The following is an 18204-nucleotide window of genomic DNA, read 5'->3' on the forward strand; positions in this document are numbered from 1 at the left end:
GTACTTGTTTTTCCATCTCTGGCCCCTTTGCTGGCCACACCCCTTCTGTTTTTGCTACACTGTGATGTGAAGCATTGAGGCGGGGTGGTAACCAGACAGCCTCGGGCAGACATCACGAGAGCTCGTGCAGACTGAACCCTCCAGGTGGGGGGGCAACATTCCTGTAACCAATTGCAACCTCAGGCTCCACCCCTTTTCCGTGACGCTGTTGCCAAGAGACTCTGCCTTTAAACGCGGTTGCGGAGTAGGAGGCCTCGTGAAATGGCGGCCATGGAAGAGGAATACCAAGACGGTGTTATCCGCTCCCTCAGCCCAGAGTACTGGAAAATGGAAGTCGAAGTGGATCCTGCACCAGAGGTTCCCGCAGCAGCCGAGGGTGCTGCCTGCAGTGCAGGAGCTGCCGACTTTGCAGCGGATGACCCCCTCAAGGGCCACCTGGATGAGGATGAGGATGACGACGATGAAGATGGCCACATTCTGACCCAAAAGGTCCACGTGAGCCAGGGAAGTGACACCAAACACGACATGGATCAGGATGAAGCTGAGCCCGATCAACTGCAGCCGGCTGCGCAACGTCTGGCCGATGCTGGGGGTCGAAAGAGGGGCCGACCAAGGCGGCGACGAAAGCAGTTTAGCTTCACAGACGGGCAGGTGGAGGTACTGGAAACTGTTTTCCAAGACACGCAGTACCCAGATGGCCTCAGGAGGTAAGCTGATATCTTGGGGGTGCACCCAGGCTTTAGGGGGAATGGGCTCTGTTCCAGCTGACTTTCTCTGTCTCTCCTGCTGCCCTCTTTCTGCTCTTGAGCTGAGAGCACCTGGGCTCTTCTCCTGCCTGTGTTTGAGCTTTAGTGGGATGTCGCCTTGTGAAGCAAGTTCAGACCCTTCTTATAGTATTGTTGTGATTCCAGGTTGGAAACTGGTTGGTGGAGACTCCACTTTGTTTTGCTTGCATTTTGTGGTATGAGACGCACACACTAGGACTTTGCTGTGAGAACCACTGTGAAGCATAGACATCAGCAGTGCTGGGTATTTTCATGTCATGGTTTAGTTGTCAGCAGTGTCAGCTATGTTCATCTTGCTGTGAAACAGATCTCCGGAACACTGGTCACCTTACAAAAGCAAACTATGCACCTGAAACGCCTCCCATTTCCTCCATCCCCTCAGTTCCTTACAATCATGATTGTAGATTTTTGGACTGTAAGTTTGAGTTCTCAGAAACTGGATCTAAGTGCAACCACAGCCTGTTAGTGCTTTTGTGCCTGCTTGTTTCAGTTCATTTAACCCTACTGTGCAGCCTTGCTTCAGCATGTGATGGCCATTCCTTTTAAATGGCAAGAAATATTCCCCTGCATATAAACCACCTTGTTGCTCATTTCTTTGGATTGAAGTTGATTTTGTGAATAGTTGATTTTGTGAACTTGTCTGACAAAGAACTGTGAACATCCAGATTTCAGTGTTTTGGAGACATGCTCAGAAATGTCAACACTGAATCATAGAATTGTGTATTTCTGTGTTTAGGCCTCAGCCACCATTTTCCAGAGTGGCAGTGGAAGCTGACATTTCTTGTCACGAAGACTGAGGGTTCCAGTTTCTCTCTGAGATCAGCACATTTATGTTTTCCCAGCCTTTGTTAGTGGTTCACATGATGGGGTGGTGGACATACCTGTGGGTGGTATAACCCTTAGAGGCTAGTCATTTGTAGAGGGTAGTAATTTGGAGAGTGATTTCTTCTGTTTCCTGCTCCTTCCTCGAGCTTCTTTTGGAGAAATAGCTCACTGAGCCCTTGCTGATGCCCAATCCTGGTGGGTGTGTTTTAGTTATTGACTTTGGGGGATGTTACTGCATGTCTGTATGAAGTGCGTTTTGCATATATTTTTTCCCTTCCTGTAGATTTCTTTTCAATGTCTTGATCTGTTGACTCACAGTAATCGTTATCTTCCAAACTGTCAATTTTTAATAACTTCTTCTTCCTCCTCCTCCTCCACCTCTTCCTCCTGCTTCTTCTTCTTCTTTTTTGTCACTTTTGAGACAGGGTCTCGCCGTGCAGTTCATGGTGATCTTGGCCTCACTTTGTAACCCAGACTGGTCTTGAACTGGCAAAGATACTTCTGCCTCAGCATCCAAGTGCTAGGATTACAGCCATGCACCACCAGGCTTGGCTTTGCATTTCTTGCTTGCATGGCTTGTATTGTAAATCAAATTCCCTCAGAGAAAGAGTTGGTAGAACAGATACTCCTGTGCTACAGGCTTGCTCCTCACAAGGAGAGAGGAGCTAGGGTGGGGGAGGGGGAAAGTGAGGAAGAGGAAGAAAACAATACAAGACAGTTCTACTAGGAGTTTGTATTAGTTCACAGAATGAAAGTGTTGTCCATTGTCATTTGGAGAATTAGTTTTGCCAATGTGTTTTAGTGTGTGAAACTACTTTGAAGATAATAATACCCAATGTTTTAACTATTGTTAGTCTATGAAGTTTTTCAGCTTTTGTTTTAATTTTCCATAACATAAAATTTCTATTCTTTTTTATCATAGATTTTTGCTTTCAGTTTTATTTTTTCTATATAATACATTAAAATATCCATGACACGGTAGCAATAAGTATGACCAGAGAAAGCCTTGCTGATGAGAGGCTTTTCTTCGGGAAAGAGAAAAAAGTTCTTGGGGCACTGGGAGGGTGATTGCAGTGTGCAGCCCACCACACAGTGGGTGTGTGATATTCCAGTCGTGCAGAACACTGCCTGCCTCATCCAGATCACTGAACGTGGAACATTTGTGGTTTTGTCTCCACAGAATGGAGCTGGCAAGCGTCCTGAGTGTGCCTGAATCCAGAGTGAAGGTCAGTAAGTCCAAGAACAGCCCATTGGCAGGGCAGCCAGTCTCCATCGTGTTTCAGGACATGGCTTTTCCTGGACGCTGCGAAACTGGTGTCATTTCTTGTCCTATCTTACTTGCAAACAAGATTTGAACTTAGGAGGACTCATAGAGAGAATATCAAATGAGTAGACGTGGGCTTATGGTTCCTTCCCATTACCAGAGGGAACATGCTTTTGTAAAGGAAAAACAAAGCCTCAAGCTGACTCTCTTGTCCTGTGTGAGCAGTGAAATGTGTATCTGGGCACAGAAAATAGAGCAGTGTAATCAGACAGATCTTAATACATGGACATGTGTGCAGATACTCCTTATTTAATGGCCTACTTGTTTAATGACTGGATTTAGGCCTGGGGCACGTACTTGGTCTTATGTCCTGTCAGGTTCTGGTACAGTTTCCTCCATTTTCTTTACAGTGTTTCAGTGATTTCCTCTTGTGCAGTGCACCTTTTGCATAGCAGACAGTAATATTTGCCAATCGTGCTGTGTGGTATTGTGTTTAGATGTTCTGTTATCCCTTACTGCATGTAATAGTTATGCACAGAAAAGCAAAGACCTCAGGTTAGGTATTGTTTTGCCCTGAATATTGCAGTGTACATACAATAACAAATTCCCTACATAGCAAATAATTCATTTCACAACCTAATCAAATGCATATATCTGACATGGTAATTGAGAAACGTCTGTATGTCTGGTTTTGCTAAACCAGATGATCCTCACTGGAGGACTGGTGTGCTTTAGGGTGCATTTTGGCATACAGTCATGTTGGGGGTAAGTCTCACCTTGAAAGTATCCAAATAGGTCCAGGGAGAGACAAGGTTAATGGAGGGTTCCGTTGTAGTCAACTATTTGAAACTAAGCCTAAGAACATAGGTAAGCATGAGTGTGGTAAGAATCATTTAATGGTTGCGTCTTTATGCCCTTTGATTTTCTTTTTGGTGCTGGACGTAGAATCCAGGAGGTCACACGTCAATGCCTAGGGCCCTAACACTGAGTTCTTTCTCTAAAGCTAGCATTCATAAATACTGGGAAGAGAGCCTAAATGCACACAGAAAACCTTCTCTGAGCAAGTAACAGACGTCTAGTTGAGCTGAAAGTTTTGAAGGAAGTTAGTGTGAAGATTAGTTTCCTGGTTTTCTTTTCTTTGTAAGTTTTGGTAAGGTCAGGAGAGAGGAGAAAGTCACAATTTACCCTTCTCTGCCTACAGTGCAATTTCCATGTGAAAATCTTTCTCAAATAGAGGATGACTGAGTAGTGGCTCTAGGAGTGTAGGTTTAAAAATCGATATCAAGAATGCTTCGAGGAAAAACATTGCTATGGTACAAAGTTTGGATAACTCAAGAAAGATGAAATGGATAGAGAGAAATTCAAGCAGTCAAGTGATGCCTTGAAATTCACAATTAAATTCGAAAGTGAAACGTGTTTGAGAATAATTTTTAACATGCAGAGGTGTGGTTTTCCTTTTATGGTGCAATGATTCAGGGAATGGGTTTTGTAGAACAATAGGTGGCAGGGTCCTCATTTCAGGGTTGACTGGAACCAGACATAATTTCACGGAGCTCGCCCTCCTTGAGACAATGCTGAGCAGAATGAATGTAGGTTCTGGGGCACAGGAAACCTATGTGAGACGGAAGAGCCCAGGACACCACATGAACATCAGGGTGTGTGTGAGAAAGTAAGGATGAACTCATCAGCAGCGCTGTTGCAGCATGGATGACAGAGAGCAGTGGGGAAATGGGCTGAGCATGTGCTTCCGGGGCTCAGGGAAAGCAGCTCAGCACAGCGGGACACTGCGCGCTGACATCCCAATGCACAGCCCTGGTCCACACAGGCTGTCCCAGCTTGGATATGCCGAGAGGGCGTGGGGAGCATTTTCTCAGGTGCCTGAAGAATCCCAAGACAGACGATCTCGGTGTGGAGGGGCTTTCTCCCCACCCTGCTGTGGGCCTCTCTGACTGGAGTCCTGAGGGAACAGGGGCTGCAGCGAATCAGTGAAGCAGGGGAAAGTTGTCAGTGTGTGACATTTCTGCTACCTGAAATTCCCGACAACCTTATTCACGGTCCCAGTCTCCTGTGCATGGTGTTACACTGGTAGGAAGTGAGGTACTTGATGTAGACCTGATGTTAGCTCACCTGTGACACTGCACTGTGCACGCTGCTGTGTAGATGCAGGAGCCACCAGGGGACAGTGTACCTGCCATGGACACCAGCCCTGCTGTCCTGGGCTTCTTGAGAGGTGTAACCTTGTGGGGAGGCAGGTGTGAGGCAGGGAAAAGAGACCATTTGTGTCATTAACATGTGCAGTACTGCAGCTTCACAAATGTTTAAGTCCTCGTGAATCGTGCAGAACCGGGAGTCCTAGAGGGCCCCAGAGCACAGTGACATATGGCTCAGTTGTTGGTCTGGCTGCAGAGGACTGTGTAGCAGAGGTTTAGAGAGGAGCAGTGCTGTGGCCCCTTCTGCTCCTCATCACTGCTGGGGACTCCTTTTCCTGGAAGCCCTTTCACTTTTGTGTCTTGGGACCAGGGCCGGGCCGTGCTTGCCCAGGTGGGGCAGTGGGACTGTGGATGCCAGGCAGGCTGATCCAGGACTTGGAAGAGTTGATGAAATGCTGTGAGCTGACTTTGTCTTAGGGGTGTGGCAGACTGGAGGGAGAAAATAGAATGTTGGTTACTATGGTTATGTTTTCCTCCTATAGCCTTGAATGCCAAGGACTTGGGAGTTTTAGTTCACTTGGAATGATGGGTTGTCAACTCGCCCTATTGGACAGGTACAAGTCAAAGCACTGTCCAGGCTCCCTGTCCCACTGACTGCCTTTAGCTGTCAAAGGGCTACATGGGATGGAGGGCCCTGACCTTTCCTTGAGTGGAGCCTCTTTCAAAATGGCCCACATATTCCATCCTGCCGGTACTTTCCTTCTCACTAAGGTGGGATTGCCAAACTGGGAGCTGTCTCTCTGCTTAGGATATTAACTACAGATCTCAGGGTGACATGCTAAAGCCCCCACGCCTAGTGGAGCTCCTCCTTCCTAGCAGGAGCCAGCTGGCCAGCATCAGGTCCGAAGTCAGGCTGCTAAGTTGCTTTATCTCTTAGGAGCCCTGGAGTTCTAACCCATCACTGGAGCCACTTTTCATTGGCTTATGTCCCACAGCTGGAAGAAACCATTCAGGAATATTGAGCTGGGGAGCACAGGGCAGATGTTCCTGTTCTGTTCCTGCCCAGGGCATGGAGCTGGTGCTCAAAAAGGATGTGGAAGAAGAGGTGTGATTATGTTCCTACAGTTATTTTTATTGTCCTGACCTTCAGATGGAACTCACGGCCCTGTGCAGACTGGACCTGTTTCCCCCTGTGCTGTCCACCCTCACTCCCCTAAGCTGTTCCAGTCTGAAGAAAGAAGCTTGCCTCCTGCAGTCTTAAGTGTCAGTTGCATAGGAAGTTTTATGGTTGGTTTGTTTTTTTCTTTATGACACTGATTCCTGTGTACTAACCCTGTCAGTTTTCCCCTCTGCCCTCAGGTTTGGTTTAACAATCGGAGAGCCAAATACCGGAAAGCCGCGAGGGATGCTCTGCTCGGGAGCTCACCTCCTGATTCTCAGGACCACGCTGTCACTGAGGAGGAGTAAGAGCTTCTCTAGGATGCTGTCCTGTTTGAAGTCGCAGATTGTGCTTTGAGTTTTTTTTTTGTTGTTGTTCCCAAAACTGTTTCTCTATTCCATCATAGTGCTCATGGCACTGGTATTTGCAATAAAGTTGTGTGTTCTTAACATTGGTGTTCTCCTAATCTTTACGGTGTTTCTTACACCTGGATAAATTGTGCAGAGCTAAGGTCATTTCAGCACAATGTTGATGAGGACTCCTATGACGAAATGTCTTCTTCAGTTAACTTAAAGAGGCCTTGGAAATCAGTCTTCTACATGCTATGGTGAGTTATGAATGACCCATATTTAATACTTAATTCTCTTTTCCCGGAAGCTGGGCAATTGCTACCTCAAGAGTGTTGTGTCATTTGGGAACCTCTACTGTGTGCCAGAGAGAGCAGGCAGTTTCCTGGTGAGAGGACACCATGTGCGCGCCTCGCTGGGTCTCATCCACACTAAGGAGTTCAGTGGCAACACAGGACTGTGAGAGCGGCTCCCCAAGAGAGGAGTCCTGGGTGAGTGGAAAGGTGGCAGAAGCACAGGCATGTGCTTTGCTCAAAAGTGTGCTTGGTGTCCTCCTGGCTGGGAGCACATAGTGTCCCAGGGGCAGCTGTGGAGCACATGTCCTGCTGTTTGTTTGGAAAGTCAGGACTCTGTCCCACGGAGGCCAGAAAGGTTGCTGCGCCATTTCTGTCCCATCCCCAGGCCAGTGGCCAAATCTTTGCCATGGCAGAGATGCTGAGAACCTCTCCTCATCTTGTTCTTTGTGAGCAGTGTTGCGGATCTCCACTTCCTGGTGCCTTCAAGTTGAAAGCAGGTCATTTCACCAGAGCCACTGAAAGCCAGAGTGATAATGCAGGTCCATGAGCACAGGTCCTGGGAAAGCAGCCTTTGGAATCAACTGCTGGCTGTAGGAGTTTCATCCTTGGAGTCAGGTAAAACTACAAGTGTAGAGTCAAAATCAGCAGAGGGGTACGCAGAGGCTAGTACCACTGTGCTAAAGCATTAAGGTGTTCTGAGATGAATCATTGTTTTTAGGGAATCTTTGGCAGGGTGAGTGTCCTGCAAGGAGTTTCACGTTAAAGGTCACGAAGTGGGAAAGCGCAGTCCTGAGGAACGTTGAGTGCAGGGCCCCATACTAGGTACAGTGGTGACTGCAGGTGCCTTCTGCGAGTGGCTGTGTGTTCTGTGGGGCCTTTCCTTTGTGTTCTCAAAGGCCTGTTGGTTCTAAGTCAATCAACAATCTCTGAATGATTCTCTGGCTTTCAGTTTCTCAGGGGCCCTGTCAGTGACTACCTTGGTCCATGACTGAGTCTCCCACTGAGCTAAGGCTTAGGACAGGTGGGCACTGGATTATTCGTTCTGGGCTCGATGCATTCCCCCATGGGGTTTGATCTTCTCCCAGGATGGCTCCTTCACTGGCCCTGTGGTGGGAGCAGTGCAGAGTACAAGGGAAGATGCAGTTTGCTTTCTCAAAGCCTCTGACTGGGGAATTCTGGTGGTTTGCCCTTCACTTTGCCTTGTTCTGTGGCTCTTCCCCGTTTAATGACCTCTCTGTGAAATGGTTGCTCTGACTTCCGGGTGCCTTTTGTCCACGTTTGTACATCTTCTGCATAGAGCCTCAATGTTTCTTCTGTGCAGCACACCTTGTTCATACGGTGGTGTAGTTTTTGCTGAGTGTACCGTACAGTGTGGTACCGTAGTTTTATGTTCTATTATATGCTGCAGTACCGAATTTAGGATTCATAGTTCAAAGCAAAACCATCGAGTTGGAGTTTCCTTTGAGCATTTCCTTGTCTGAATATTGGAACACACATCGTGTACCCAACTCCTCATTTGGAAACCAATTCCATGAACATCCTTGTCACGGAAAAAGAATGTTGTCCTTAAATCAGGAGTATCTGTGTGTGGATCTTGGTTCCCGTGACTTCACCCCTCAGCTTTGGAGCCCAGGAGCTTTCTGGTGCCCATCTTCTGAAGGTCCCATGAGAACCAGGCAGCCAGGATGGAATCATCCCTCCAGTGACCTTGATGGGTTTTGCAAGGATGTTGCTGGAGATCAAACCCAGGACATCATGCATTCTGGGCAAGTCCTGTACCATTGAAGTACACCGCATTCCCAGTCTTCTCCATTGTGAATAGCAGTGTCTAAAGTTTCTTTTTTGCCTTATAATCCCATACTTGATATAGTGTTACATAATTTGAGGGAACACCACCCAGAGTTTGATGCCACTGACTCCTCCTTACTCCTCATTTTACGCATAGTAGTTCCTTCAGGGAAGAATTACCTTTATTTAAGAGTTCACTGAAAGTCTTCCAATGTTCCCTTCCATGTAGCCAGAGCAGTAGAGTTCTCCCCAGATAAGAGAATCCTTCCCTCATCAGCAACTTTTTCTTAGCAAACTCACCCTGATTTTCCTTTGTGTAATGCACACAAGATCATTATTATTTGGCCAGTGAGATAAATGTGCATGGATCTTGCAGCGATTCCTAGGAAGGAGGTTCATCATTTCATCCTGCTTTTGCAAGCAGAAACCTTTTTCTTTTGGGAGACTTCTGTGTTACATGAATATGATACTATCCTCTTTCTGTACTCTAGGGCGTTTTGAATAACAGCCAGCATGCTGTCATTTTTGTTTTTCTTTTTGGAGGACTGGCTTTTGCTATGTAGTATATGTGGGCTTTGAATTTACTAAGTGGATTTGGCTGGCCTGTGACTCACAGAGATCCTCCTGCCTCAGCCTCCAGAGTGCTGGATTGACATCTTATGTTATTGCCAGGCCTCTGTTCTTTTGATCGACAAGGGTGTATAAGTCTATAGCAGTGTGGTGGCTTGGGAGGGAAAACAGAGAATTCACTCAGAAAAATGTAATCTCTTAGTGACTGAACCCTCCCCTAGGCCTTGGATCACTTGCACTGGGCTGTGTGCAGCAGCCATGTTAAACTCCTCTGGCCTTTCTCAGCACTCCCTGCCGATCCCACACAGGGCTCAGCTGGAAGGGGCTGCAGTCTCTGACCTCGCACTCAAGCCCCACAGTTGGGTCACATCATCTGTAGGAAAACAACCAGCCTCCCTGGAAAGCACTCAGTATTCCCATGTCTGTGCTTCCAGGTCTAGAGGGGTTCAGCCATTTTCACCCTGTTTTAAAGCCCAGGTGTGTTTTCTCTACCAGGTCTCATGTCCCCCATCATCCTTGCAAACCCAGTCTTCTGGCCATACATAAACCAGGAGCAAAAGTCATCGGTGTCTTTGTTGTGCATTAAGCCTTTAGGAAGCAGGCTCGTTGTCCCATCGATCGTCACTTACAATTTGGAATCTTATGTTTTACTTAATCAGTGTCACACTCCTTTGTGTGTTTGTTTGTGTTTTTATGACAGGGTCTTGCTATGCACTTGAGGGTATACTCTAGGTTACTTTTTAGCCTTGACTGCTCTGGAACTTGCAGAGATCCACCTGTCTCAGCCTCTTCAGTGTTCCACACTCAGTCATGTTAGAGTGTGTGTGTGTGTGTGTGTGTGTGTGTGTGTGTGTGTGTGTTTGCCTTTTTGAGACAGGGTCTTGCTATGCAGTTAAGGCTGGTCTCAGTCTTACTTTGTAACCCAGGCTGGTCCCAAACTTGCACTGATCCTCCTGACTCAGCCTCCCTGGTGTGCCACAGACATTCTTGCCCATCATTCCAGAACTATGGGCAAGGTTAGAGCTCCGGAGTAGAGCTGTGAGGCCAATGGTCTATATATTATTTTCAGTAGTACCTGAATGACTTCTGTCTAGTGAAATACAATCTTAAAGAGGAGACTTTCTGTGTCCCCAAACTGACATGCCAATATTTTACATGTATGACTGAAAAAGACTCCACTTGAAAGCATACTGCTGTCTTCCTCAAAAAAGAATTTAACCGGGTTTCACAAACAAGGGACACAAAGTAGTCATGAAGTTGCATTCAGGGCCTGGCAGCATGATTGGTCCTCCTGAACCCCAAGAATCATAGCTTCCAAACAAAGCCAGATCCACAAAGAGAAGGACAGAACGGAAATTAACTTTTCTCACCCTCCAAATCCAAGAATCTTGTCTCTGTCTACTTGTCATTCTTCTCTTCCCCCTCTTTTCCTACTTGTCAGTGTCAAACATGTGCAACACGGTTGCTTATTGCACAAAGCAGAGAGACACACTTAATTTCAACAAGCATCCAAAGAGGGAATACTTTTATATGGGAAGTGCAGGAGAAAACGCAGGGGAAAAGAAGTCCAGCATCAGAGCTGGCCCAGGGATGCTGCAGGGCTGTGGGAAGCTGAGTGTTGCGAGGGAGAGGGCAGGTGGGTAGTATTTCTGGGAGGCAGCCAGGGGAGCAGGAGTGGTTTTGGACAGATGAACTTTACAAACCCAGTGAAAGAGGCAGGCACCCCAGGAGGCCAGTGGTGCTGCAGGGAAGAGATAGGGGGGAAGCAGAAGCAGAAGGGAGGGCAGGCCTGCAGGGAGAGCTTCTCTATGTGGTGGCAGTGTGTGGAGCCTGGATGTGCACCTCCTGTGCTCTGGTGCTGCCTGCTCCTATGGTGCTGTGTCTTGTGCATGTGTTGAAATGGACTCCCATAGGTAGTTCAGACTGTCACTGAACTCACTGTGTAGTCAAAGTCACAGAGACAAAGTCACAGGGACTCCCTTGCCTCAGTCTACTGGGTACTGAGTCTACTGGTGTGGGCACATTAGCGGGTCTTTTGCAAGGGGAGACCTGCCTGCTGCTCATTTTCTCCCTGGTTTGGCAGCGGCACAATGAGTTCCCCTATCTCTTCCTTGTGTCTGCCAGGATGCTCAGTGTGTGGAGCCCCTGAAGGCCATTCCTTCCTGAAAAATGTGTCACCCTGGGCGGTCCACAGAAAGCACACAAGGCCTGATGGTCACAGGTGAACCTTGGAAATTGCATGGCCCCATCCAATGGGGAGAGAGGAGAGAACCAGGACAGACTGTCTGAGGAGGAGTGTGCAGAAGGGAGGCCCTTGCCCTGAAGATTAGTCTTCCAGGCTGAGGGCGCTTGCCTGCCATGGAAGGGATGCAGTTGCACAGACCAGAGCAAGGAGGTGCAGAGGCCGGCCTGCTGCTTCCCACCTGCGGTGACTGCGGTCTCCTGGAGTTGAAGTGCTCCTTGGGAAGAAATTCAGCCAGTACAGTGCTGCTCAGACAGCCACAGAGGACAGTTACTCCAGCACAGAGCCCGGGTGTCAGCACTGCCAGGCCTCCAGCAACCATGGGAAGTGGAAGTTTTCAAGGGTGACCTAGAAGGGCTTTTGCAGGGGACGAAGCTCAGACTTGGAACTGTTCAGCATGTGTTCCTTGTGACCTCAGATGCTGCACCTGTGTGCTCAAGACCTCTTGAAGGAGGAGACACGATGTGACACCTCGAACTGCTAAAGCTTGTGTGCAGAGCAAAGGACAGAATCCAAGACCATGGCATCAAGTATAAAGTTTACTTTAGTTGCTCTGCAGGGAACAGGGGGATTATTGCCTCTATGAGCTCTGAAATTAACAAATCTCAGAAACAATCATTAAAGTACAAGCAGAGGAGTAAAGGTAATTGTTTACATGATTTTGTACAGGGTTCTGAACTCAGGACCTTGGTAGGCAGGTGCTTTTGTTGAGGAGTGATATCCCTCTCATTAGTTGTTGCTTTTTTTCTGTCACTTTTGTTTTGTGTTGAGACAGGGTCTCTCTACATACTTCAAAGTGAACCTGAGCTCATTAGAAGCCCAGGCCCTCCTGGGACTCATAGTGATCCTTCTGTCTGAGCCTGTCTAGTTTAGATTAGAGTCATAGGCCCCCAGGCCTGGATGATTAACTTTAAATGGTTTCTTGAATTATTCGTTTTTGCATCAATTCTGAATGTCAACAAATAATTTCTACTTTGTTGTACGTAGCCAGAGAAACTAATAAAGCATATGTTTGCTGTTAATTCGCTAAGATCTGTTTGATGCAGGAAAACAAAACAAAAATCAAGCTGCTTCTCCTATTCTAGGAGCACAATTAATTTTATATATGTGTATATCATACAGAGAGTTATAAGTATATAAATCCATAATAAGTGGGCTAGCAGATTTTATTATATACACTAAGTTAAGTTCACTTCTTTGTAGAGCTGTGTCCTATAGGGTGCACTTCTGTGTGCATTCATGTTGTGGTTTCGAGGAGTTTTTAAATTATTCAAAAATGTGCATGAAGATGTGAGGTTATAAAGCGGTTAGTTCTCAGTGTGTGCAATTTCTGCAGCATGAAGTTCCCCAGACCTGGCACGTGGTCTCCCATCTCCTGTGCCAGGTGCTAGGACTGGTAGGTAGTGAGGCTCCAGAAACAGACCTGATGTCAGCTCACCTGTGGCAGTGCGCTGTGTACCCTGCTGTTTAGTTGCACATGTCAGCATTGACCACTGTTAGTCCTCTCCACATTAGCCTGCTGTGGCTTCTCTCTCTTTTTTTTTTTATTTAAAAAAAGGAAACGAAAAAAAAATACATGGAGATTTAAAAAAAGGGTAGAAATAATTCTAAATTACAGACAAACAAAAGGTAAGAAATTGCCAGTTGATAAGTTACAAATTGTCATCTTCGAAATGGCTGTTCAGGTTATAGAATTAAAGTATATAGAATGACATTCAAAAAAAAAATGACCCTACAAAACCATTCTGCTCTATGGCCGAACAAAAGCTCCGTAATATGATTATCAGTCCCACCTATTTGTTTTACATCTCTAAGAGGATAAGGTTAACCATATCAAAACAGAACAGAACATTTAAAAAAAAATAAAAAACAATTTAAAGAAATACAGATTTCAAAGCAAGTCCACTGGAGATCTACCTTATCTAACTGTCTCTAGCTTCTTACAAATAGTTGTCCCTAACTTCACCCACTTTATATACTTATTGCATATTATAGAACTAATCAAATCATTACAGGATGATGGAGTCTTTTTAGGTCCTCAAGTTCCAAATTAGGGAAGACAATACCAACTACCATCGCATCTCTCATTCTCTTTGTGATAGCCGTCCCCATCTCTGCATATGCTGAAGTTGAGCTGAAGAAACCAGTCCAGAGTCATTTTAATCAGCAAGCAATAGATTGCTAGAATTTATATTATAATGCTACAAAATAAGCCTCGGGTTTTTCAGGTCTCTTCCTCAGAGTATTTGTTCCTATCCTCTCTGTATTATAGGGAAAACCAAGTCATAACAAGACAACGAAACAATTTCCTAGATAAACATGCAATGGATAGGACTTATAAAACTATAATATAAATGATCTTCCGTAGCTACTATGTTTTCTCTTGTTATTTTCAATAGATTTGTCGACAACACTGGCTTATTATATTTAAACATACTATCACCTATTTTTATAAAAACTTATCTTTGACTGCATTGTAGTATTTGAGAGCTGTTACTGATTCATACCAGTATGGATATCCTTTACATCTTGTCATGCTCAGAGTAGTTTCCTCTACTTTTAGGGTTGATTCTAACACGCATACCGATTTCAAATAGGATCAGTCAAGGCCAACCAATAGTCTTATGATTCAGATACAATTAAGATCAGTCATAGTAAGACAATGTAAGTAATACAGAATTTCAGCCTAAGTCAATAGGAAAGTAAGGATAGTTGCCGTGGTATAACCTGCTATTTTTGGTTCTAGAGGTCTGTGTCCTCAAATCTGATATGAGTGGACAGACCAGAACAAATTTAATTCAATCTAAATATGTCACTAGGACTATTGTGTCTTTTAAATCGTTATACACCATTAGCAATGACCTCTGCTTTTTTTTTTTTAATATAGTTTCAGAGCTGTCTCTACTAAAGACTAGCTTACCGTCTCTGCCTCATGTCTGCTACTCCACTTTTCTGCTATAATTTGTCCACCTTATTCCCTCATTCCATGGTCTGCCCCGTTCACTGAGGCTTCTCTGCCACTGTAGCTGTAATCCTGATATCTCTTCCTCTCTTTCTCTGTAATGTCCTTCAGCGCTCTCTGTAGGGTTGGATTGGTGGCCACGAACTCCCACAGTTCCTCCTTGTCTTGAAAGTATCTTATTTCTTCATTAATTTTTAGAGAGAGTTTTGATGGATATATGAACTTAGGTTGCATATTTTTTTCCTTCAGGACTTGGAATATTTCTCCCCACTCCCTTCTTGACTTAAGAGTTTGTGTTGATAAGTCTGCTGTTATTTTGATAGATTTCCCGTTATAGGTAACCTGCATCCTTTCTCTGGCTGCTTTTAATATTCTGTTTTTTTGGTGGATTTCTGGGATCTCGATTATTATATGCCTAGGCGTAGATCTGTTTTGGTTGTAGGTAGCTGGCGTTCTGTATGCTTCTTTTATCTGGATATCATTTCTTTTTGCTATACGTGGGAAATTTTGCTTTAATATCTCTGTGAATATTTTTTGTATTTCATTTTTGGATGTTCCTGCTTCCTCACTCACATTCTTTATCCTTATGTTATGTATCTTTTTATCATCTTCCAGTTTTAGAATTGCTTCTTTCTGGTTCCTTGTTATTTTTAAGAGGCTTTTTCTTTCACGTTCATAAGCCCTAAATCTCTCTTCAAGTTTCAGAAGGTTGTCTTTAGTTTCTGTCAAGGCATTTTGCCAATGTTCAATGGAGTTCTGAGTTTCCTGATATTCTCGTTGGATCTGTTTCATGTATTCTAAGTTATGCTTAAATTCTTCTTCAGATGCTTCTCTTTCTTTTCTGATTTCCTCAGTTCTTCCATCTGTGTTCTCTTGGGCGGGGCTTGTCATTTCTTTAATTAATCTCTTTATATCTTGCCTCACTTGGATCAGGAGTACATCTTTAAATTCCTCTATGAGATCATGTAAGTACTTTTTAATTTCGGCTGATGCTGTGTCGAGTAGAGGATGGTTACTGTGCTTGTTCTCTTCAGTGTTTAGTTCTCTTGGGTTTAATTTCTCCTGTTGAACAGCTGGAGGTTTTTTTTTATTTTTATCTCTTGTCATGTTTCTGGTTTCTTTCAGACTGTCCTGGAGTTCTCTGGCCCTCTCTGAATTGCTTAGGGCCTTTCAGAAGCGTGCTGGCTTGAGTTTTTGCTGTCCTCCCCAATTTGCTGTTATCTGGGGTAGGCTGGGATGTAGGGGCGGTACAGTCTAGACTCTAGCCTCTGTGTCAGTTAGTTCATAAATTAGGCTGTGCTTTCTGGTTGTCACTGAGTTGTGACTATTTTGTATCTGCTTATTTGGCCCCAAGCAGAGGCTTGGTTTAGCCCCAGTAGCTCCTGCCAGTTCTCTTTGAATCAGAAGCAGCTGAGTAATGGTACAGGATTCTGCCCAGGTCCCAGCCGTTCTCTTCCAAACCTCTCTGTGATAGGTGCACCAGAAAAGCAGATCTGCCCAAAACAAAGATGGCTCCCACTAAGTTCTCTGTGTGGAGCTGAAGCCAACAAGTAATCAGGCTCTGCCAGGACTCAAGATGTCTTCCACCAGCCCTCCCTACAGGGCGACCTGGTGATGTCACTAAGCTGCGATTTCTGCCGCCAGGCTAATATGTCTGCACCAGATTCTGTGTTATTGATTTCCCCGTGGTGGCGGGCCAGCTGTTCTCTGGTCAAACCCAGCAGCGGCGGGGTTCTCTGTACTCACCAGAGTCCGGTGCAAGTCCTCGTTCCGGGACCGCCGCACACCAAGCTGTCCACTTTTCCCCCACTCGCGGCTCAGCGCTGACCGGTCAGATTTCTGTGCACCGTTTAGATTTGAATTGCCAGAGCTTTGTACATCCGCTCTGGTGCAGCGGTGCAGAACTGGCTGCTACTTGGAGTCTCGATCTGGGTCTCAGTTTCCCGCGGTCTCCAAAAGCAACTCAGCTTTTCGTGCTGGGTCCACGAGTCTGTTTGTTGATTTAAGGGCGCGGGATTTGTAGCCTCCGGTCTCAGCACGACTTTAAATCCTCCAGTTGTACTGTCTTGGTTAATAAGAATCGCTATCGATTTGTCTGGTCCTCTCCATGCTGTCTTTTTTTATCTTTGAGTTTGAATTCTCTGGAGAGATTCTTCGCTCGATCCCCTAGCTCGCCGCCATTTTCCAATCCGTGTCCCTCCTTTGATTTTGTCAGCCTTTGTCCAAAGTGTACGTGATTCTGAAGAGCCTGCTGTGGCTTCTCAATACAGAGTGTTGATGTCAGTAAGCCCACGTTAGGCTGGGAGAGAAGGCCCTTTGTGTCACTACAGTTTTCAGTGTGGGAGCTTCGCAAATGATTAAGCCCGCTGGAATTGTCCAGAACTGGGCATCTGTGAGGGAGTCCAGAGTACAGAAATATGTGGCACCGATCTTGGTCTCCCTGCAGAGGAATGGGTAGCAGAGGTTTAGAGGGAGCAGTTGTGTGAGCCCTTCCACTGGTCACTGCATGGTGGGGGCCCTCTTCCTGGAGAGCACTTCCCCTTTTGTGTCTTGGGAAGGAGGCCGGGCTGTGGGTGCCCAGGTGGAGCAACAAGAGCAGAGCTGCTGCTGTGCAAATAAAATGGCCGAGGCGTGTGAGGTTCCATGAGGAGCCTTCATTGTGACAGCGACTCTTCTGTGCACTAACCCAGGCCTCTTGTCCCGAGTGCAGAGTTGGTTCAAGAATCGGAGGGCCAAGCACAGGAAACTTCAGCGGGAAGTAGTGCTAAGTGAAGCCCCACCTGCTGACCAGCACCAGGGGGACGTCCAGGACCCGCAGTAGCGCTCGCCTGTTCCCCTTCTCTGAGGCCACAGTGCACATGGATTTTGTTCTTGGCATTAAGTCTGGGCCATGTGTTGCTGCCTATGTCAAGTTGAGGTTTAGTAATCAGCACTTATATTACCAATAAACACTGAGTTTTCAGTAGGTTTATTTTTCTGGCAACTCTAGGGAGAGTAAAATATAAATATCAGTTGACCTGGGAATGTGACTTCATCAGAGTGATGATGAGATCTCTTGTCATGAAGACACTCCCTTGAGCCACCATCAAAAGGCCTTGGAAATCCACATTCTTAGTGCCATCGTGTCTTAGTTACTTTTTACTCGTTAAGACAAAATACCTGATGACCAACATTAGGAAAGGAAAGGTTTATTTCTTACACTTTTTGAAGGTTTCAGTCCATACTCAGTTGGCTCCATGGCAGGCTGGCATGGCTGAGCCGCAGTTCATGGCAGCTGCAAACAACAAGGCAAAAACCCGCAAAAGAGCAAGACACACCTACTTCTTGCCATTACATTACATCCTGGCTCCACCCCCAGATGGGTGTAACACTGACACCATCAATCCAAGCGCTAGACAATGAACCATCATAAATGCACAATGCAAACTCATGAGGCATGGGGGCCAATGACATAAACCACAACACATGGAAAGTTTTTAATGATCTGTATTGTAGACTTAATTCTCTGTCCCCTGTGGCCCCATGGCTTTCTCATCAGTGTGCCGTCATTTGGGGATCCCCACTGGGTCCAAGGGAGCCCAGGAAGGACCCTGGTTAGAAGACACAGTGTGTTCTAACACCACAGGCTGGGTTTCACCCAGGCTGAGGAATCTGTGGCAACCCTGGACTCTGAGAGCAGCTCCCTAAGGGCATCTCCTGGGCCAGTGGGAAGGTGGCAGTGGCACAGCCAGGTCCTGCACACCCAGTCCTGCTTGGTGTCCTCCTAGTTGAGGAGCACATGGGGTGCCGGGGCACCTGTGGAGCAGAGGTCCTGCT

General features: G+C 46.1%; 1 protein-coding gene across 1 annotated transcript; it reads left to right on the forward strand.

The window, feature by feature from the left end:
• The first annotated feature begins 231 nt into the window (after positions 1-231).
• Positions 232-6596, forward strand: LOC134475361 (homeobox protein Rhox13-like). Its single transcript, XM_063245632.1, has 3 exons — positions 232-707; positions 2791-2836; positions 6384-6596. Exons 1-3 carry the CDS (start codon positions 262-264, stop codon positions 6489-6491), a joined length of 600 nt encoding a protein of 199 aa, XP_063101702.1. The 5' UTR covers positions 232-261; the 3' UTR covers positions 6492-6596.
• The last annotated feature ends 11608 nt before the right edge of the window (positions 6597-18204 follow it).

The sequence above is a fragment of the Cavia porcellus genome, unplaced genomic scaffold (genome assembly GCF_034190915.1).
Source record: "Cavia porcellus strain 051 isolate PalLab524CR breed Dunkin Hartley unplaced genomic scaffold, mCavPor4.1 scaffold_3, whole genome shotgun sequence".
Taxonomy (NCBI): domain Eukaryota; kingdom Metazoa; phylum Chordata; class Mammalia; order Rodentia; family Caviidae; genus Cavia; species Cavia porcellus.

Excerpts from the sequence above, each read along its gene's own strand:
- LOC134475361 (XM_063245632.1), top strand. The coding sequence starts at position 262 with ATGGCGGCCATGGAAGAGGAATACCAAGACGGTGTTATCCGCTCCCTC. Across the intron at positions 708-2,790 it reads TACCCAGATGGCCTCAGGAG|AATGGAGCTGGCAAGCGTCC; the intron begins GTAAGCTGATAT and ends TTGTCTCCACAG. Across the intron at positions 2,837-6,383 it reads TGCCTGAATCCAGAGTGAAG|GTTTGGTTTAACAATCGGAG; the intron begins GTCAGTAAGTCC and ends CTCTGCCCTCAG.